At 46.4% G+C, this 22,361-nt stretch overlaps 1 protein-coding gene across 2 annotated transcripts in view; it reads left to right on the top strand.

The window, feature by feature from the left end:
- The window catches only part of PRKDC (protein kinase, DNA-activated, catalytic subunit), a 2,139,921-nt gene that overhangs the window by 1,354,181 nt on the left and 763,379 nt on the right, over positions 1–22,361 (top strand). For both annotated transcript variants that reach the window (XM_069220133.1, XM_069220131.1), the window contains exon 59: positions 17,311–17,523. In XM_069220133.1, coding sequence (XP_069076234.1) covers positions 17,311–17,523 — 213 coding nt within the window. The remainder of the gene's footprint in view (positions 1–17,310; positions 17,524–22,361) is intronic.

Raw genomic sequence — 22,361 nt, 5'->3', positions numbered from 1 at the left:
GGGACCGAGTGACTCCTCCTTTTGTCTCCATTGCGCATGGGCGTCGACTCCATCTTCGATTGTTTTTTTTTCCGCCATCGGGTTCGGACGTGTTCCTGTCGCTCCGAGTTTCGGAACGGAAAATTAGCTAATTTCGGAAGATTTTCGTCGGTATTGTTGCGTTCGGGATCGGCGTACTTAGATTCCACACCGCATCGAAGATCGAAGAGCTCCGGTGCCCTTCGGGGTAGTTTTTCGATCCCCCGTCGGGGCCTGGTCGGCCCGACCGCGTGCTGAAGAACGCCGATGGAACGGACCCCGTTCCGTTTCTGCCCCAAATGCCACAATAAATACCCCTACACAGACCAACACTTGGTCTGCAACCTGTGCCTGTCACCTGAGCACAGCGAAGACACCTGCGAGGCCTGTCGTGCGTTCCGGTCCCGAAAAACACTCCGAGACCGTCGAGCCAGAAGACTTCAGATGGCGTCCGCACCGACAGCCCAACGGGAGTTCGAGGAACAGGAAGAGGAAGGTACCTTCTCGATCCAAGACTCAGACTCCGAAGGATTCGACGATACACAAACCGTGAGTAAGACGTCGAAAACCACACAGAGAAACATTTACAAGGCCCAGGGGACGCCACTGCCATCCGGCCATGGCTCCACCCATAAATTCGGTGACCGACCGTCGGCACCGAAAAAGGCCCAAACAGTGCCGAGGTCGTCCGACTCCGGTCGAGACACCGGCACGCAGCCTTCTCGGGACCGAGAAAGTGCTGGAGACAAGCCTCGACACCGAGATGCCGGTGTGGACACGGCTCGACGCCGAGACAGCGGCACCGAAGCAGATCGACGCCGAGAGGTTTCGGCCCCGAAAAAGAAAAAAGTCACCTCGGAGCCGAAAAAACACGCAGACAGGGTTTCGATGCCGAAACAAACTGCAAGCGACCCAGCTTCAGGCTCTTATACAGAAGAGCACTCGCTAACCTCCCAAATGCAAAAGCATAGGTTTGAGGAAGAGCTACAAGCAACTGATGTGGACCATACGCAAAAGCGTATCTTCATACAGCAGGGGACAGGAAAAATAAGCACCCTTCCCCCCATTAGGAGAAAGAGAAGGTTGGAGTTCCAGACTGAACAGACACCACAACCAAAAGTGGTGAAAAGAGTTACCCCACCACCCTCTCCTCCGCCCGTGATTAACGTCTCACCAGCACAAACTCCATCACTCTCCCCAGCTCACACCACCATGAGCCAGGGTGACCAAGATCAGGACGCATGGGACCTATACGACGCCCCAGTGTCAGATAATAGTCCGGAGGCATACCCTACGAAGCCATCTCCACCAGAAGACAGCACCGCGTATTCTCAAGCGGTGGCTAGAGCAGCACAATTTCACAACGTAAGCCTCCACTCAGAACAGGTCGAGGATGATTTTTTATTCAACACACTCTCCTCCACCCACAGCTCATACCAAAGCCTGCCTATGCTCCCTGGTATGCTCCGGCACGCAAAAGACATCTTTAAGGAGCCGGTCAAAAGTAGGGCAATCACACCAAGGGTGGAAAAAAAGTATAAGGCGCCTCCTACAGACCCGGTTTTCATCACTACACAGCTGCCACCAGACTCTGTCGTTGTAGGAGCAGCTAGGAAAAGGGCCAACTCTCACACATCTGGAGATGCACCACCCCCAGATAAAGAAAGCCGCAAGTTCGATGCAGCTGGTAAAAGAGTCGCAGCACAAGCTGCAAACCAGTGGCGCATCGCGAACTCCCAGGCACTACTTGCGCGCTATGACAGAGCCCACTGGGACGAGATGCAACATCTCATTGAACATCTGCCCAAGGACTTACAAAATAGGGCAAAACAAGTGGTTGAGGAGGGACAGACCATTTCCAACAACCAGATCCGCTCCTCCATGGACGCTGCAGATACAGCTGCACGGACAATTAATACATCTGTAACTATCAGAAGGCATGCATGGCTCCGAACGTCTGGATTTAAACCAGAGATTCAACAAGCAGTTCTCAATATGCCTTTTAATGAAAAACAACTGTTCGGTCCAGAAGTGGACACAGCGATTGAGAAACTCAAAAAAGATACGGACACTGCCAAAGCCATGGGCGCACTCTACTCCCCGCAGAGCAGAGGGAATTACAGCACATTCCGTAAAACGCCCTTTCGAGGGGGGTTTCGGGGTCAAAGCACACAAGCCAGCACCTCACAAGCAACACCGTCCAGTTACCAGGGACAGTATAGAGGAGGTTTTCGGGGACAATATAGAGGAGGGCAATTCCCTAGAAATAGAGGAAGATTTCAGAGCCCCAAAACCCCTACTACTAAACAGTGACTCACATGTCACTCACCCCCTCCACACAACACCAGTGGGGGGAAGAATAGGTCATTATTACAAAGCATGGGAGGAAATCACTACAGACACTTGGGTTCTAGCAATTATCCAACATGGTTATTGCATAGAATTTCTACAATTCCCTCCAAACATACCACCAAAAGCACAAAATTTAACGACACACCATTCCAATCTCCTGGAGATAGAAGTGCAGGCACTATTGCAAAAGAATGCAATCGAATTAGTGCCAAACACACAAATAAACACAGGAGTTTACTCACTGTACTTTCTGATACCAAAGAAGGACAAAACGCTGAGACCAATCCTAGACCTCAGAGTAGTGAACACTTTCATCAAATCAGACCACTTCCACATGGTCACACTACAAGAAGTATTGCCATTGCTAAAACTACACGACTACATGGCAACTTTAGACCTCAAGGATGCTTATTTCCATATACCAATACACCCATTGCACAGGAAATACCTAAGGTTTGTATTCAAAGGAATACATTACCAATTCAAGGTACTGCCTTTCGGATTAACAACCGCACCAAGAGTCTTTACCAAATGTCTAGCGGTAGTCGCTGCACACATAAGAAGGCAGCAAATACATGTGTTCCCATATTTGGACGACTGGCTAATCAAGGCCCATTTGTTCATAGAGTGCTCAAATCACACAAATCAGATCATACAAACCCTCTTCAAACTCGGGTTCACCGTCAACTTTACAAAATCCAACATTCTGCCGCGCAAGGTACAACAATACCTAGGAGCCATAATAGACACATCAAAGGGAGTAGCCACTCCAAGTCCACAAAGAATTCTAAATTTCAACACCATCATACAACGCATGTATCCAACACAAAAGATACAAGCAAAGATGGTATTACAACTCCTAGGCATGATGTCTTCATGCATAGCCATTGTCCCAAACGCAAAACTGCACATGAGGCCCTTACAACAATGCCTAGCATCACAGTGGTCTCAAGCACAGGGTCACCTTCTAGATCTGGTGTTAATAGACCGCCAAACTTACCTCTCGCTTCTGTGGTGGAACAACATAAATTTAAACAAGGGGCGGCCTTTCCAAGACCCAGTGCCACAATACGTAATAACAACAGATGCTTCCATGACAGGGTGGGGAGCACACCTCGATCAACACAGCATACAAGGACAATGGAACGTACATCAAACAAAACTGCATATCAATCACCTAGAACTTCTAGCAGTTTTTCAAGCACTAAAAGCTTTCCAACCAATAATAGTTCACAAATACATTCTCGTCAAAACAGACAACATGACAACAATGTATTATCTAAACAAGCAGGGGGGGACGCACTCCACGCAGTTAAGCCTGCTAGCACAAAAGATTTGGCGTTGGGCAATTCACAACCAAATTCGCCTAATAGCACAATTTATACCAGGGATCCAAAATCAACTCGCAGACAATCTCTCTCGAGATCACCAACAGGTCCACGAATGGGAAATTCACCCCCAAATTCTGAACACTTATTTCAAACTCTGGGGAACACCTCAGATAGACTTGTTTGCGACAAGGGAGAACGCAAAATGCCAAAACTTCGCATCCAGATACCCACACGAACAATCCCAAGGCAATGCCCTATGGATAAAATGGTCAGGGATATTTGCTTACGCTTTTCCTCCTCTCCCTCTCCTTCCTTACCTGGTAAACAAACTCAGTCAAAGCAAACTCAAACTCATATTGATAGCACCAACTTGGGCAAGGCAACCCTGGTACACAACGCTGCTAGACCTATCAGTGGTACCCTGCATCAAATTGCCCAACAGGCCAGATCTGTTGACACAGCACAACCAAAAGATCAGACACCCAGATCCAGCATCGCTGAATCTAGCAATCTGGCTCCTGAAATCCTAGAATTCGGGCACTTACAACTTACCCAAGAATGTATGGAAGTCATAAAACAAGCCAGAAGGCCATCCACCAGGCACTGCTATGCAAGTAAATGGAAGAGGTTTGTTTGCTACTGCCATATTAATCAAATACAACCATTACACACAACTCCAGAACATGTAGTGGGTTACTTGCTTCACTTACAAAATCTAACCTGGCTTTCTCTTCCATTAAAATACACCTTGCAGCAATATCTGCATACCTGCAGACTACCTATTCAACTTCCCTATATAAGATACCAGTCATTAAAGCATTCATGGAGGGCCTTAGGAGAATTATACCACCAAGAACACCACCTGTTCCTTCATGGAACCTAAATGTTGTCCTAACTAGACTTATGGGTCCACCTTTTGAACCCATGCACTCCTGCGACATACAGTTCCTAACCTGGAAGGTGGCATTTCTCATCGCCATTACTTCCCTAAGAAGAGTAAGCGAGATTCAGGCGTTTACAATACAGGAACCTTTTATACAACTACACAAAAATAAAGTCGTCCTAAGGACCAATCCTAAATTTTTGCCAAAGGTTATTTCACCGTTCCATCTAAATCAAACAGTGGAACTTCCAGTGTTTTTTCCACAGCCAGATACCGTAGCTGAAAGGGCACTACATACATTAGATGTCAAAAGAGCATTGATGTATTACATTGACAGAACAAAAAACATCAGAAAGACTAAACAACTATTTATTGCATTTCAAAAACCTCATGCAGGAAACCCAATATCAAAACAAGGTATAGCCAGATGGATAGTTAAATGCATCCAAATCTGCTACCTTAAAGCTAAACGACAGCTGCCCATTACACCAAGGGCACACTCAACCAGAAAGAAAGGTGCTACCATGGCCTTTCTAGGAAACATCCCAATGCAAGAAATATGTAAGGCAGCCACATGGTCTACGCCTCACACATTTACCAAGCACTACTGTGTAGACGTGTTATCCGCACAACAAGCCACAGTAGGTCAAGCCGTATTAAGAACATTATTTCAGACTACTTCCACTCCTACAGGCTGATCCACCGCTTTTGGGGAAATAACTGCTTACTAGTCTATGCAGAACATGCGTATCTAAAGCGACAGATGCCATCGAACTGAAAATGTCACTTACCCAGTGTACATCTGTTCGTGGCATCAGTCGCAGTAGATTCGCATGTGCCCACCCGCCTCCCCGGGAGCCTGTAGCAGTTTGGAAGTTACCTTCAATTATTTATATATGTATCATCTCAACCTTAAATAGGTGCATACTTAGTCACTCCATTGCATGGGCACTATTACTACAATTCAACTCCTACCTCACCCTCTGCGGGGAAAAACAATCGAAGATGGAGTCGACGCCCATGCGCAATGGAGACAAAAGGAGGAGTCACTCGGTCCCGTGACTCGAAAGACTTCTTCGAAGAAAAACAACTTGTAACACTCCGGCCCAACACCAGATGGCGAGCTATTGCAGAACATGCGAATCTACTGCGACTGATGCCACGAACAGATGTACACTGGGTAAGTGACATTTTCATTCACATGCTTGAGCAAAAATAAATGCAGCTAGTGCCTCATGTTGCTTGCCACTTTGTTTTGTACTTTGCTATCATTGCCAAGCCCTTTTGCAGTTATTTATTTTCTACTTTATTTTTATTCAGATTTCTGATGGATCCTTTTATACGCAGAGTTCTCACCTTTAGAACATTCCCCAGGAGCTAGACTGGATCCAGATAATTTCACACCAGTGCTCTTGCATGCTTCTAGGTGGAGCTGCAGCTCCATTTTGGCTTAGTCATGGAGCAGAGCCGCACATAAGCACCACCCATGTACTCTGATGTCATTTTCTTTTTGTTTCAGATCCTCAAATGAAGATCAGGAGCTCCACTCTTCAAAACAAATTCCAGTGAGAAAGGGAATATTGACCCCACTAAAACTACAAGGCTCAAACCATCTGACTGCCATAAACAGATGTTGATGACAGACCTGCCTGAGAAGTGCTTTTGGTGTTTGGGATCGGGACATCACGATACGTTGTTTGGGTAACGTATCCTCATACACCTGAAGGCGATCCAGTGCAGTGAAGAAAAGCTGTCCGTCAGCGAACATAGAAAAAGGCCATGGACCTCACAAAGGTTTTGCTTTAATTTATGGGGGCAGAAGCGTTTCCCTCTCAGGCTCGATTCCAGAACAGGTACTCTTCGTGGTCAAAGCCATTCTGTAAGTCAAAGACCTAGTCAAAAAACAAAAAGAAAACAAGAAGAACTCTATCCCTCCACTCCCTATCTCAAGAGAAGTTGCAAGGGCATCAAGGTGTGATCTTAATCTGCTCCTGATTCTCTATTTACGAGCCAATCCTATAGTTGACTCCAATTGTGCCCCAAGTTCATCAGGCCATCAGTGGCACCGCCGCAACCTGAGGCATTTAAGGAGGCCAGGCTCTGTATTTTTGGCATTCATCTAGCTCCTGCTGGTGTGTCTTCAGGGCCAAAGGATTTTCAGGGCCTTCAGGTAGGTTCCTGCCAGCAGATCTGTTCTCTGTGTCATCTGGGCTTTTGAAACCAGCTTCTGATTCTGCACCAACTGCAGTGCAGACTTCATTCCTGCTCCAAGACCTGCTCTGGTCCCTCTTGTATTGACATCTCTCTTTCAGTCACTGATGCTGGAGGGAGATCCGCTCTGGCGTCTGAGCTGGAACAGTCCTGACCCTGATGAGGTTGCCCTCTAACTCCACCTGACACATAGATTCCTCGAACATTCTGATTTAGACAATACACTGCCTCTACCACAGGGCCATCCTCTGATGCTCTGTCAGCTTTTCTGTTCCCATTCTGACCAGAGATTGCTGTCACTTGGTGATGGTATTGGCGATAATAGGTATGATTTACACCCATATTATGGCAATGACATTTTATACATGGTTTTGCAGTAGGCTAGTGGGTTTGAAACTTTTCCTGATACATGGTTGATTTCCCCACCCACCTCCCCTGCACCCCCGTCCATCTTCAGAAGGGAGTGCTTCCTTTGCTGTTATCAGGCATGCTGCTTAGGTGGTAGACCTACAGATAACTTGGATTCAAGTTAAAACAATGTACAACATGGGTCAGCTTCCTCTGAGTCCTTCCTATCATTACACAAAGCCCTAACTGCTACTTTTATGGGCACTTTGTCTAAGCCTTGTTCTTGCAAACCAGTGAACACAGAGGAGGCCTGATGCCATAGACTGGTGCCTGGTGATTCTGATTTTCTTTCGCTGCATCCTACTCCATAGAGTTTAGTGGTCCCAATTTCCACCAGCAAGGTGAATCCTAATTAATGCTGCACACCCTGTTCTAACAGGAGTTGAAAGGGATTGAGGCATTTGGGAAAGAAATAGTTTCTTCAGCCAGCCTAGCCCTGAGGACTGCGAACACAGTTTGTGTTCTAGGCTGTTACAAGGATGCCATCTGGGACATAGCCAGTGAGATCTTGCTGAAACTCCCAGAAGAGTTTAGGGCATCCTCGACTCAAAAACTTCAAGATGGTTAAGATGCTGCCAAATATTTGATTCTCTTTGCTCTGGACACTAGGAGTTGCTTGGGCAAGCAGTTGACACTAGTGTGGTGATCCATTGTCATGCTTGGATGTGATCCATAGGTTTTTCCGGAGATGGGGAGGCACTCTTTATGGATGTGCTTATGATGACTTCTGCCTATTTGCTGAGAAAGCTGCTTCTGCCCTAGAACGTTTCAAGGCAAGCCACACTACAGAAAATTCATTGCACCTTTTTAACCACTCCCAGACAGGTCTTCATCGTATTTGGCACTTCTGTGGCTACTCCAGAGATTTGGTGTATAGCAAACTCCAGGTCAGTTCATCCAACTCCTGACAGGAACCAGGCAGGCAACACGCAGGTCACAGGTGCCTCGATCTTTCTAGTCCCCTTACCCTTTGGCATCAGCCTCTAATCTTTTTTAGTTTGCCCTTAGCGGCACACAACCACCCTGCGGGGGCAGGATCCAACATTTTTCCTAGAGTGCCAATGCATCATATCCCATGCAGATGCATACACCATATTGTTGGTTAACGTGGTGAACTCAGACCTCACTCCTTTGCTTAGGCTTCATTCTGTAGGAGCTATCTTGTTTCAGGGACTTTCCTCCATCTTACAAAGTCCAGGACATGTGGGCTGTGATTCTGATGTTTCAGTCTTGGCCCTACATCTCAGTGAGATTGTCTGAGGCTTCTTGTCCTGCTTGTCCCCTTCGCCAGGTGGCATATGATGGCTCTGCAGTTGGATCGAATGTCTCAGTGGTCCAAGGGCACATGTCTGATATCATCCACGTTTTGGAGGAACCTGCACAAGATCTGCAGTGGTGGCTGCTCAACTGCTGCCTGACCTCTGTGGCAGACCCATCCCTCTTCCCCACCCAGAGTTGATGATGGTGACAGATGCATCACAGTTGGGGAGGCCATCTGGGACAGATGGCAATAGAGGACTCTGATCTCCAGTGGAAAAACGACCTCCATATCAATCTGTTGAAGATGCTGGCCTGGTGTTGAAGGCCTTCCTATCATTCACCACGGCAAGGCTGCTACACATCCTCACAAACAAAACTACCACCATATGGCACTGTAAGAAGTAGGTAGGGATCCTGGGGCCTTTGCCAGGAGATTGTGTACCAGAGGAGGTGGTTGGAATATCAGGGCATTCCCCTGATTGTGAACCGCCTGGTGGGCTAATTAAAATCCAGGCTGGGCGACCTCAGCCTGCGGTACCTGGCTGATCACAAATGGTGGCTACACACCAAGGTTGTACACACAAGAAGTCTTCCGACAGTGGATAGAATCCTGGCAAGGTCTTTTTGTCATCATTGAGAATGTGCTGTTTCCAAAAGTTTGCACGTTGGAGCTCCACAAAAGTCCTCCCTAGGAAATGCATTTCGGCAGGGATGGCACACAGGATCCCTGTATGCTTTCCCGCTTCTTCCTCTCCTGGCCAGAGTTCTGAAGAAGTTTTGGAAGAACTGTGGTCAACCCACTCTAATAGCCTGGTTCAGGCCAGGAGAATGTGGTACCTGGATCTTCTATGCCTGTGCATCTGCCCTCTGATCCTGCTTCCACTGCTGGAAGATTTTCTGTCTCAGCAGTGGGTAGAGTTCTTCACCCGATCCTGCACAATATTCACCTCCATGTATAGAAATTGAGCAACACCAGTTAATGGCATTTGTATGCCAACCAAAGTTGGCAATGCAATGCAATCCTGCGTGCTAGATGCCTCTTCCATGACACGTTTTTAAGCTGGTCACTGGGACAAATTTGTGGCATGGTGTTGAGTTTGCTGGACAGACCCTATGCAAGTCAAGCTGTTAGATATCCTAGTTGTGTGGTCTGAGGCCTAGCAAGGACTTGCAGTGGGCACAAATAAAAGTGTAAGAAAGCAACCTTTTGGCATGGTTAGCCCCCACTTTTTGCCTGGTTTCTGATGTGGATTCGACTGCTAGAGCACTGGGTTCCTGCTTAACAGGCCCCAGTGCTGGATCTCTTTCCCCAAAACTGCATATTTGTGTTGCACATTTGCCTCACCCTTCAGCACCCACTGAAAGTCCTTAGTAAATGGTACCCAGGGCCTGGGGTACTAAGGAAGATCCCGGAGGGCTGCAGCACCAGTTGTGCCACCCCCAGGGACCCCTGACCAAACCCACACTGTGCTCCTGTTGCAGACTGCGTGCGCTGGGCCAGGCTAAATTATAAACACGACCTGTCAAACACCCGTGTGCCACGGCCCCTATCATTGCATGTGCCAGGTGTAAGTCACCCCTAAGGCAGGGTGCATCAGGGCCCATGTGAGGGCATATATGCACAAGCAGATATGCCCCGGCTATGTTTCTGTCAGTAATACCCTGAAGCCGACACCAGGATGCTTGTTTCTGGTCCAGGGAGGACCTGCCTTGGCAGTTCGGGCTGGACTGTTGCCATGGAAGTATGGTCAAGACTGATTTGCATATGACTGGGTCCAAACTGGGGTGGCATGGTGAGCAAAAGAGCGATAGATTTGGCCCAGATTTGTGACTGGGGGTGAGTATCTAAAAAGTTTCAGCACTCCGTCCATCATCCTTTTGTGTTGCTAAAGTCACCCTAAGTGTCAAGGGTATGCCCAGAAGTGGGTCCCTCGATCACAGTACCACTGGATTCAAGCTAGACTGGCTGATAAGGGGTGATACTCTGAAACCGATCCCAAGATGCTTGCTTCCAGTCCAGGGAGGACCTGGTCTGGTAGTTCAGGCTGGGCTGTTCCCATGGGAAGCAAGATCAAGACTGATTTGAATATAGCTGGGTCTAAACTGGGGTGGCAAGGTGAGCGATGGATTTAACCCAGATCTGTGACTGTGTTTGAAAAGCTTCATCCATCGTCCTTTTGTGTTGCTATTGTCGATTCTCAGACATAGTAAGTGTACGGGGGAGCCATTTTAAATGCATGTGGTGGACACTTGTCATTATGAGTTCCACAGCTACATGATGGCTTCTCTGATCCTTGGGATGTTTGGGATAAAACATCTCAGAATAATAAACCCTCACTGAATGGATTTATTAATACATGCACACAGAGGGCACCTTAGAGGTGCCTCCTGAAAACCTACTAGTATGGTGACTGACTGGTCCTGACCTAAGGTGAGAGCCAGCACTCTTGAGAGCCTGAGACAAAAGTCTGCACTGGGCAGAGGTGTTACCACCTCACCCAGGCAGGATGGACATTCCATGGCGGGGAGCTTCAAAGGTAATGCGACCCAGGTCTTTCCAGATGGTGGAGAGGACCGCCCCTCTGTCCTGACCCCACTTCTTGGCGGCAGCACAGGCGGGAAAATTAGGCAGATTAGGTAGGAGGTGTGCCAACTTCATGCCAGTCTCACCCCTAAGGTTTACGAGCTGAAGTGGACTGTATTTTTTAAATTTCTCCATCTTGTTTGGAAGGAATTAGGCCACTAGACTTATAGTTACGCCCACTTCCCGGCGGATGTGGTCACAGAAAGAGTGTAGTCACCCTAAAGGTGGGCAGCCCATTGGCTGTCACCTGGCACTCCCTGTAACACCCCTAAATTGAGTAATTAGGTCGCCCTCTTGAACCCTAGAACTCAGATCCTGACTACCTATGAAGCAAAGGACAAAGAAGAGTCGCCCCTGCAGAAGAGGAAAAGAAGCAGCTGACTTGGAACCAGCCCCTACGGCCTTCCTGCTGACCTTGACGGACTCTGCCCAAAACACAACTCATCCTGCTGCTGAGCCTCCAAGAAACCCAGGAGAACTGCCTGCCTTCTACAAAGACTCAGACTCCTGTGAGCTGCGTAACTGCTCTGCAACAAAGTTTCAAGAAAGACTCAGCAGCCCCTGGAACAGCAAGGGCTCAACACTCGAAGTGACCTCTGCACCCAATGACCATGACCCGAGGTGAAGCCAACCAATGGTGCCAGCCCAGTTCCCCAGCTGTCTACTCAGGTTGCACCCCTCTTGGACTCCATCAAGTTGCCTGCAATCTCTGTATAATTGTCCTCAAAGGGATAACATTGAGAGAACTGGAAAATTGTAGTGTGTTGATTTCTAAAACTGCAAAGTATTTATGCTTAAAAGTCTACTTGCCTGACTGCGAAATTCTTGTGTTTGAAATATATATAAAAAGAATTGCTATATTTCTAATATGGTCTTGGATTTATTCTTTGAGTGTGTGTCTCATTTGTTTCTTTTGTGAGTACAACAGATGCTTAGCACTACCCTCTGATAAGTCTAACTGCCTGCCCACACTACCACAAAATAGAACAGACAAACTGGTGCTAAGGACCAGGGTGGCCTTTTTGCCAAAAGTTGTGACTTCTTTTCACATTGGGCAGACCGTCACTCTCCCAATGTTGTTTGCTCTGCCTCACCCCTCAAAAGAGGAGAAGAGACTCCATCACCTGAATCTCAAATGAGCCTTAAGCTTTTACATTGATTGCACCAAGGACCAATGGGTGGTTGATCATCTTTTTGTGTGGGCTCTTGAGGGCAAAGAAAGGCACACGGCAGTGCAGCAATGGACCTTGTCAGAGTGGATATTCCTCTGCATCAAGATCTGCTGCCCCTGGAAGAACTGAGATCTCAATCCACCATGACCTGAGCAAGGCTGCTACCACAGTGTTGGCAAGCAGAGTGCCTGTTCTTGACATCTGCAGGCAGTGATGGTGGTATTATTACACATGTTCACAAAGCTCTATTGTCTTGACGGCCAGGTCAGATGCGAAGGACCTTTTGCCTGTTCTGTCCTGCAGGACCTATTAGTCAGAGCCCACCACACAGACTTGCCAACTTTGAGAGGTACTGCTGTAGTATCAAATCTAAAGTTGAGCTGCACCTCACCACTTTGCAGCACACAGGAGCACTTGTATGAACACTTCCAGATGCAGTCTGTCACCCTGGAAATATTATGAAGGTGAGGATCCTGCAGCTATAGAAACCACCAGAAACAGTGCTAACAAATGGAAGTAACTTATATATCTTGTATTGTCTATTTCAAAAGTAACACTGTACCAAACTAATTGGCTATCTTGGAGCTCAACTGTCTGGTGCCCCACAAAATGATTGGCCATCTAAGCTCAAAAGAAAAAAAACGATTTAAGCATTTTGTATATATTTAGCAAATCAAAAATCATACCTAGAAAGCTACAGTTGTTTTTGTACAGGATGTGTTCTATTTGTGCTCTCTGGGTGCTCCACCTTCCTCATTTGAAAGGGGAGCGTACTAACATTCCCATGTTGGGTGTGACTACGGGCACCAGGCAATAATTTGGGACAAAAACTACTGAATGGTCCCAGGGTGGGGGAATGAGACTTAGTGTTAGATGAGTTAGATAGGAGGTGGGCAGAAGGAAAGAGAGTTTAAAGATAAGGAGTTTGAAATTGTCCTCCCAGAACGAAGGCGTGGGTGGGGGGCTCATTGAATGGGTGGTTTGCATGGGAGCAGGTTGGGAAGTGTAGAAGGACATGGGTGAGGCGGGGAGGCAGTTAACGAACTGATACAAAAGTCACCACTTCTTACACAGTAATCACCCAGAAGGCTCATTATTTGTGCAGATAGTCTTGATCTTGGGCCTCAATATTTGTGGGTCCTCCAGTATCTCAGTAGATTCCCACTGAGGATCCATACAATGGGCACTATATTTCCTCATTAAGTATGTCTCTGGTCTCTTAAACTGTGCTCTGCAAAACATACAAACACCCTTATAACTGCTTAAAATCCTTGAAAGAAGATCCAAAAATAGGGGAGGTGTATTAAATATTTACTCTTCCACTCTGGCAATTTGGTGGGGTCACCTCAAGGTCTGGAGGATCTTAATCCTCTTTGAGTCCTACAGTTCTCTAGTGAAACCTGGGGTTTCAGTTTTTTCATATTGAGGCCCCCCAGTGATCGAGTCCCCATGCACTTTATCATGTCCCCATCTACTCCCTCACAGTGGGCCTCAACTAGTTTTCTCGGGTATCCTGCTTTCTCTCAAATAATCTCACTGCTCAGTATATGTGTGGTTATCCAACACATCTCCAGGTGTTTTTTTGGCCTGATGTGTTTGTCCTTTTTCTCTTTCATTTGTTTTCTAACAATTGCCTCGTTAGTTCTCTCTATCTATACTGCAACATGTGTTTGTGCTGCAAATGCCCTCCAATCTTCAATCCGCTTCTCCAGTAAAGTTGAGATTTGTTGAATGTTATTTTGTGTGAGTAGTCATCGACGCTAATTCTCCCTGGACTCTGTGGGGACCTCAGGCAGGCCAATATGTTGTTGCATTGTTGTTCTCATCTCTAGTCCCCTCTCTTTTCTCACCCTTGGACCTTGGAGCCTATTTTTTTACTATGGTAACCATCTTACTTGATGTCATCATTGGCACTGTTTCTGGTTATGGGCTTTTAAGCTACAAATCTTGGCTGATAGCTATGCTATTTTTAGTATTTTAATGAAAGCAAACCAAGACTACGGCACCCAAAGTGCATTAGGTTATTCCTTGAATGCCAAAGACTGAAAGCAGTGTCTGTAATGACCTAGTTGAAGTGCTCTTATTGTGGTTCACACTGTCCTGCGCCTTGGACCTGCCATTTTGGCTGATGATTAACGAGTTGCAGGACACATCTAAAGGGGTGTAGGGGTGGAACACCACTTTAACTGTGACCAGCACATCAAAGCTTGAGGTCAGTTATGTCATTTTGTATTCCCCATTGACTGCTGAATGTATTCCCTTCTCTCACAACTGTTGATAGGTGTCCTCCAAGGTCCTACTTCCTAATTGACAGGGCTCCTCTAGGAGCTCTTCAGAGATATTTCTACTGCTTGTGGGGTCTGCCTAGTGTCCCTCCTATTAGATAATCTTTGCATGTTGCAGAACGTGTTCTTTGTAATGCCATTGCCTCTTTTTCGTCAACTCGATAAGTTGCTTCTGTCCCTAGTTTGGGCGGGTAAGCAGCCTAGAGTTCGCTTGGAGGTGCTGAAGCTGGATCTGGTTGAAGGAGGACTGGGTCTGCCCGATTTGTATTTATACTATGCGGCATGCTGGTTTCAATATGCAGCCATGTGGTGTGATGACGGAGAAGGAACTGTTGGATGGCTCTGTCTGACTGTCACTCTTACCGTGCTTGCTGATGAGGGGATCTCGGTTGCCACCGGGGATTCCTTTCCTAGTTGCGCAGGTATCGCGGATCTGGGAGCAGGTCGTTGTGAAGGTCTCGAGTAAAGCGCCATATGCTCTCTTGCTTCGGCTGTGGTGGCTGCGCCCCTTCGTCAGTGCTGCAGCAACACTAGACTTCGGGAAGTGGCGAGACGGCTGTTGTAATACCGCTGGTGATCTTTGCCAAAATAATGTGTTTATTACTTGGCAAGAAGCGCAATCCCTTTTTGGAATTGACCAAGGTCAGTTTCTGCAATACGCTAGCCTCTCGCAGACGGCACGTGAGATTTGGACCTCTTTTCCTACTGAACCGATTGAATCCTGCCTTTCGGCGACTCTCGTTGACCTAGTTTGTGTCCAGGGCCTCATTTCCCGGCTCTACAGGCCTCTCAAACAAGACAGACGGATAAGCCTTACGGGGGCTAGAGACAGTTGGGATGCTGATCTGGATGGTCCACTTCCAGATAGTGAATGGTCTAGAACCTGTTCCTTGGTGCGGGAGGCCACTAGTAATGCGAGATTTAAACGGACCCATTTTTATTACATTCACTGGGCTTACCTGACACCACACCGCCTCCATAGAATATTTCCAACGCACCCAGACAGGTGTGCTCGCTGTGGTGGGGCATTGACTAATTTTGACCATATGACATGGTTATGTAGTGTGATTCAACTCCTTTGGCTTCAGATAGTGCGGACACTAAGAGATGCGTCAGCGATTAACGTAGAGGCAACTAGGAAACACTGCCTACTTGGTTTAATTCCTCGCCCCAAAAAAGGTCGTAAAATGAGTTACAGATTTGCGCAACTGGGACTCATCCTCGCCAAGCGGCGCATTGCGATACATTGGGCAAGCCCGTCCCCTCTGCTGCATGATACTTGGTTGGTGGATCTTGTTGAGTGGGTGACTGTGGAGAAGTGTCGACTTCGAAAAGTACGTATGGATGAGCACGCGGAGCGTGACCTGGAGAGATGGAGGGATATGATTGATACCCTATTGGGGGTCCCTATGGAGATTACCGGGGACTCCTCGGGTGGGGCTTCTACTTGCTGAGATGGGTTGATGCCATTCATGGCTGGCAACGTGTCTGTAGACTGAATGTTTTGTGATAATTGGGTGAGTGGGATCTTCCTTCTGCCCCCCCACCCCCCTGCTGTCCGCTCCCTCCCTTCTCCCCCTCCTCCTGCCGCGGGATTGTCATTGAAGAGAGGATGTTCATTTCTTCTTCTGCATGCATGGTAGACTCTGCCTGCGGGATGCGGAGCTGTTGTGGTACTGAGCGTTCCCCCCCCCTCATGGTATGTTCTGTTGGCAGGGTTGGTCTAACTCATATCAGTAGCTTTCCTCCTGATTTGGATGTTCTACGGGAACTCGGTGGCAGTTTTGTGTGCTGGTTTTGCTGTAAAGTGCTCCACACTGTTGCGCATTTGGTGCATGAGCTATATAGTTCCGCAGCCCTGGTATCGCTTTTGTAGCAGCAATTGTTCTTGCAGCCATATTGGTCAGTTCAATTTATCATTTCTTTATGGGTTGTACTCCTGTATCTCTGGTGACTCTACCGAAGATGTGATGCAAACTTATGCTTATGTTCTGAAATGTAAAGCTGAGATGCTGCGATATATCCTATGAACAGTGCGGTTTATGTGTTGTTATTCTATATTCATAAATAAAGTTTAAAAAAACAAAAAAAAAGATAATCTTTACACATTAATCCATTAGGACTACGAAACACAGATAGCCTTCCTGCTGATGCATACTGTTTATAATAGTACTACCAATTCTTTATGAAGCATGTATATTTTAGTTCCTACATGGAAGCTTTGAGAGCCCTTTGTAGGCTATGTACAGGCTACTCCAAAACATAATTTTCCTAATATATATCAGACATGTTTTAAAAGTGTACGTCCGTTTGTGTGATGTCTGAATCAATGTTTTAAATGAGTGTTGTATAACAGATATTCAAAAGAAAAACAAATACGTTCTCAAATGCGCAGACATTACAAGTTATGGATGTGAATGAACATGAACACAGTATACTTGTATATAAATGATTGTCCTAACCTATAATATTCTTCTGCTAATGGTCATAACACTATTTGTTTTCTTTTTCTTTCGATGCATTTTTTGTGTCCTGAAGCAGCTCTGAAGAAATTTGTATCTTACTTTTTCATTCCTGGTGATGAAACATTTGATCTTTACAGATTCATTAAATGTGCTTATTTTAGCCACTTCTATTTTTCTTACCAAATTATCACACTCTACAAGCTATGCCGGTGCCCTCTCACTTTCCGCATGTCAGAAATAATTAGCTAAAACGTTGTGGTATAAATGGTGTATAGTTTGTAATCGTTTTGCACACATTTTGAGCTTTTGCTGATGCATCTGATATATTTCCTTATTTCTAGGTGCGAGAAGCTTTAATTGGTTGACGGGAAGTAGTATGGACACCCTTGCAGATTATGTTGTTCCTTCAGCCTCAGATTCTCTATCGTCTACTTTATTCTTTCAAAACAAAAAAAAATTTAAGTCATCGAGGGCACCTTTTAAGCCACTTGGACCAAATTTTGGAAAGAAGATGCTGGGTTTGCCGGGAGATGAGGTTGACACCAAAGCAAAAGGTACTGAACTTCCTTAAATAATTCACTGTATGTTTATTTATTCTTCACTTAGTTCGATCTTTTTTCTTGTTTATACAAGCATAGTCTTTTTGTTGTTTCCTACTTTTCCCTGTCTTTCCTCTCTGTTCTTCGTACCACTGGTGTACATAAATTAAAGTGACTAATCAGATTTAATAACTGGTTTTGTGAAGTTAGACAATGTAAAACAAAACATGGAGTTCTAGCATAACAGTAGCAGAAAACATGACTGTGCAAGGAATAAATAATGTAAAATGTTTCATGAGGGCTAGTGGAATGGCGATGAATTTGGAGAAGAGCACAATTGTCCAATGGTTTGAATATTCTACGATCATGGTAAGGTCTGCCTTTTGGTTCTGCTAGGTCACTGAAAAACTCTTGATGTCTGCCACTAAATGTCTGTACATTTTACGGATTCTTGAGAATTGGAACTGATGTGCTAAATTGATTTTCAACATTTCTGAAGGAAAGAGTCTGTTTTCTTGGATTGATTCCTGGCTGGTGGAGTGCTGCATGACTTGACTCTATCGCTCATTGTTTTCAAACTATGTTCTGTTGCTGGGCACTATATCTCAAAAGATGAGGGTAAAAACATTAATGATTATACAGATGATAAATAGTTATACCTTACGGCAGTGGTTCCCAAACGTTTTCGGCCTGCAGCTCCCTAGACTTATTGGCCGTGGCTCCCGGTTATGTCACTTTTTTTATTTTTAACGGGTAAGGGGATGTAAGCCAGGCCTCTGGAGCACTTCCATTTTTCTCCCTGAAAATAATTGGGATGAAGCCGATAAAGGGCTTGTGCGACCGGTGTGTCTACCATAACTCCCTCACAAGGCATCCCCACATGGGTTACTCGGGCCAAAAATGGACATTACAAAAACCTAACAAGTTTGATTAATTTGCATTATGATTCTTTATTTTTCATACTTTAGTACAGCTTCGTTCTAAACATAAGGTCTTGAAAAAAAATTGCAATACAAATAAGTTAAACTTGTTAGGTTTTTGCAGTGTTAAGACGTAAATTGTAAAACCCATAATGTTTGGTTTGTCTCCACTGCAAGTCTTTCTCTTTCATACTACCTTGTGGCTTCATGAGCTGTACGGTAGTATGAAAGAGAAATACTCTTAGTAGAAGCAGTGCTTAATTTGAGACCGTGGTTTCCGGTGGAGGGCACCAGCACTTATATATGATGGCCGGCACTTAGTTTTCTGCATCAGGCATTTACTGCAATCAAAAGACACATATGGGAAAGATGAAGAAAGAGAAGGAGGGAAGAGCTCCACATTGGGAGAAGTCAGAAAGCTGCAAGAGTGAGCTGAAGGGGCAGGGACAGGCTGTACATGGATAAAAGAGGCCCAAGATTGCTTTATGATTACGCTGCCTCTGTATTCTGTGCTTGCACATTTAATTGCAGCAGCCGCATATTTCAGAGGAGAGCTTTCAGCACTGCCACGTTTTTATTTACAAATTAAGCACTGACTTGATGGGTTTTACAATTTACAACATAATATTGCACAAACCTAGCAAGTTTGATTTATTTGCAATGAGATGCTTTCTTTTTTATATTAACTACTGTATGGCTCCGTTCTAAACATAACATTTAGAGAAAAAATCCCAGTGCAAATAAATAAAACTTGTTAGGTTTTTGCAATGTTAAAATGTTAATTGTAAAACCCATCAAGTTTGATTTGTTTTCACTGTGAGTTCTTCTCTTTCATAGTGCTGTATGGCTTTGTTAGCTGTACGGTAGTCAGAAAGAGAAAGACATGCAGTGGAAACGCATCAAACCTGATGGGTTTTGCAATTTACAGCGAACAGAAACCCAACGAGGCTTATTTACTTTTAGGGGTGCATGGTTGAATGTTAGGATTAGTTTACTAATTTACCTGGATATTTTTCGGCTATTTGCAGCGTCTCTTTTAGGGATTTTGTCACACTTGAATATAAAGGACTGACATAATCTAGTTGCACTTTAACCAAAGCCAACCCTGCCTTAAAATGTCACGCATAACAAGGAATAGCAAGAGTTTCTGTAATTTTCTTGCCTTGGAGCATAACAGTGAGCTAACTGCTGCTACTTAGAGTATCAGATTTAGGCCTGCATCGATCTTAGAGCCCATGTTGTCCACACCCCTGGATGGGCACTGGCACATAATCTAGGATTCCTAGGGTTCACATTCCCATCAGCCACCAATATCTGTGTTGCTGCTTTTCAATTTGAACAACTGGCTTTCCATCCAGGTGATGACCACTGTAAGGAAATGCCTTCCTTGGCATGGTTACCCCCTGTCTTTTTAGCTTTTGTTGATGCCAGTTATGATTGAAAGTGTGCTGGGACCCTGCTAACCAGGCCACAGCGCCATTATTCTTTCCCCAAACTGTACCTTTGTTCCCACAATTGGCACAGCCCTGGCACACAGATAAGTCCTTTGTAAATGGTACCCTTGGTACCACGGGCCCTGTGGCCAGGGAAGGGCTGCAGCATGTCTTATGCCACCCTGGGAACCCCTCACTCAGCACAGGCACACAGCTTGTGTGTGCTGGTGGGGAGAAAATGACTAAGTCAGCATGGCACTCCCCTCAGAGTGCCATGCCCACCTCTCACTGACTGTGGCATAGGTAAGTCACCCCTCTAGTAGGCCTTACAGCCCTAAGGCAGGGTGCACTATACCACAGGTGAGGGCATAGTTGCATGAGCACTATGCCCCTACAGTGTCTAAGCAAAACCTTAGACATTGTAAGTGCAGGGTAGCCATAAAAAGTATATGGTCTGGGCGTTTGTCAAACACAAACTCAACAGCTCCATAATGGCTACACTGAAATTGGGGAAGTTTGGTATCAAACTTCTCAGCACAATAAATGCACACTGATGCCAGTGTGGGATTGTTTTGTAAAATACACCCAGAGGGCATCTTAGAGATGCCTCCTGAATACCAGTCCGACTCCTAGTGCTAGGCTGACCAGTTTCTGCCAGCCTGCCACAACCAGACGAGTTTCTGGCCACATGGGGTGAGTGCCTTTGTTACTCTGTGGCCAGGAACAAAGCCTGTACTGGGTGGAGGTGCTTCTCACCTCCCCCTGCAGGAACTGTAACACCTGACGGTGAGCCTCAAAGGCTTATGCCTTTTGTTACAGCACCCCAGGGCATCCCAGCTAGTGAAGATGCCCGCCCCTCTGGCCACTGCCCCCACTTTTGGCAGCAAGGCAGGAGAGGATAATGAGAAAAACAAGGAGGAGTCACCCACCAGTCAGGACAGCCCCTAAGGTGTCCTGAGCTGAGGTGTCCTCTGCCTTTAGAAATCCTCCATCTTGAGTTTGGAGGATTCCCCCAATAGGAATAGGGATGTGCCCCCCACCCCTCAGGGAGGAGGCACAAAGAGGGTGTAGCCAACCTCCAGGACACTAACCATATGCTACTGCCCCCCAGACCTAAACACACCCCTAAATTTAGTATTTAGGGGCAACCCTGAACCCAGGAAATCAGATTCCTGCAACCTGAAGAAAGAAGGACTGCTGACCTAAAAGCCACGCAAAGATGACGGAGACACCAACTGAGTTGACCCCAGCCCTACCGGCCTGTCACCAGACTCAAAGAACCTGCAGAGCGACGCATCCGATGGGGACCAGCGACCTCAGAGGACTGCCCTGAACCTAAATGACCAAGAAACTCCCGAGAACAGCTGCACTGTTCAAAACCTGCAACAACTTTTCAACAAAGAAGCAACTTTCAAAGAACTCTCTCTTCCCGCCGGAAGTGTGAGACTTCACACTCTGCACCCGACGCCCCCGGCTTGAGTTCAAGGGAACAAACACCACAGAGAGGACTCCCAGGCGACTACGATGACGTGGGTACCCTGAGTCAACCCCCCTGCACCCACACAGCGACGCCTGCAGAGAGGATCCAAAGGCTCCCCCTGACCGCGACTGCCTGGTAACAAGGAACCCAACGCCTGGACCAAGCACTGCACCCACAGCCCCCAGGACCAAGAGGAACCACCTTCCAGTGCAGGAGTGACCAGCAGGCAGCCCTCTTCCTAGCCCAGTCGGTGGCTGGCCCGAGAAGCCCCCCTGTGCAATGCGTGCATTGCCTAAGTGACCCCCTGGTCCCTCCATTGCTTTCAAAAGCAAACCCGATGCTTACTTTGCTTACTGCACCCTGCCGCCCCTGAGCTGCTGAGGGTGTGTTTTGTGGGCGTGTCTCCCCCCTGCCCCAGTGCTCTACAAAACCCCCCTGGTCTGGTCCCTGAGGAAGCAGGTATTTACCTGTAAGTAGACTAGAACCGGAGCACTCCTGTTCTCCATAGGCGCCTATGTGTTTTGGGCCCTCCTTTGACTTGTGCACCTGACCGGCCCTGTGTTGCTGGTGCGGTGGCTTTGGGGTTGCCTTGAACCCCCAACGGTGGGATGCCTATTCCCAGGAGACTGACTGTGTAAGTGCTTTACCTACCTGAGAAACCTAACTAAACTTACCTCCTCCAGGAACTGTTGATTTTTGCACTGTGGCCACTTTTAAAATAGCTTATTGCCATTTTAACCTAAACTGTGTGTACTACTGTTTAAAATCAAAGGTCTCTACTTACCCAGGTGAAGTACCTTGCATTTTATGTACATACCTCAAATCTTGAATCTTGTGGTTCTAAAATAAATTAAGAAACAATATTTTTCTATATAAAAACTGTTGGCTTGGAGTTAAGTCTTTGAGTGTGTGTTCCTCATTTATTGCCTGTGTGTGTACAACAAATGCTTAACACTACCCTCTGATAAGCCTACTGCTCGACCACACTACCACAAAAAAGAGCATTAGAATTATCTAATT

The sequence above is a fragment of the Pleurodeles waltl genome, chromosome 2_2, assembly GCF_031143425.1.
Source record: "Pleurodeles waltl isolate 20211129_DDA chromosome 2_2, aPleWal1.hap1.20221129, whole genome shotgun sequence".
Classification (NCBI taxonomy): Eukaryota; Metazoa; Chordata; class Amphibia; order Caudata; family Salamandridae; genus Pleurodeles; species Pleurodeles waltl.
This window is presented reverse-complemented; position numbering and strand designations above follow the sequence as displayed.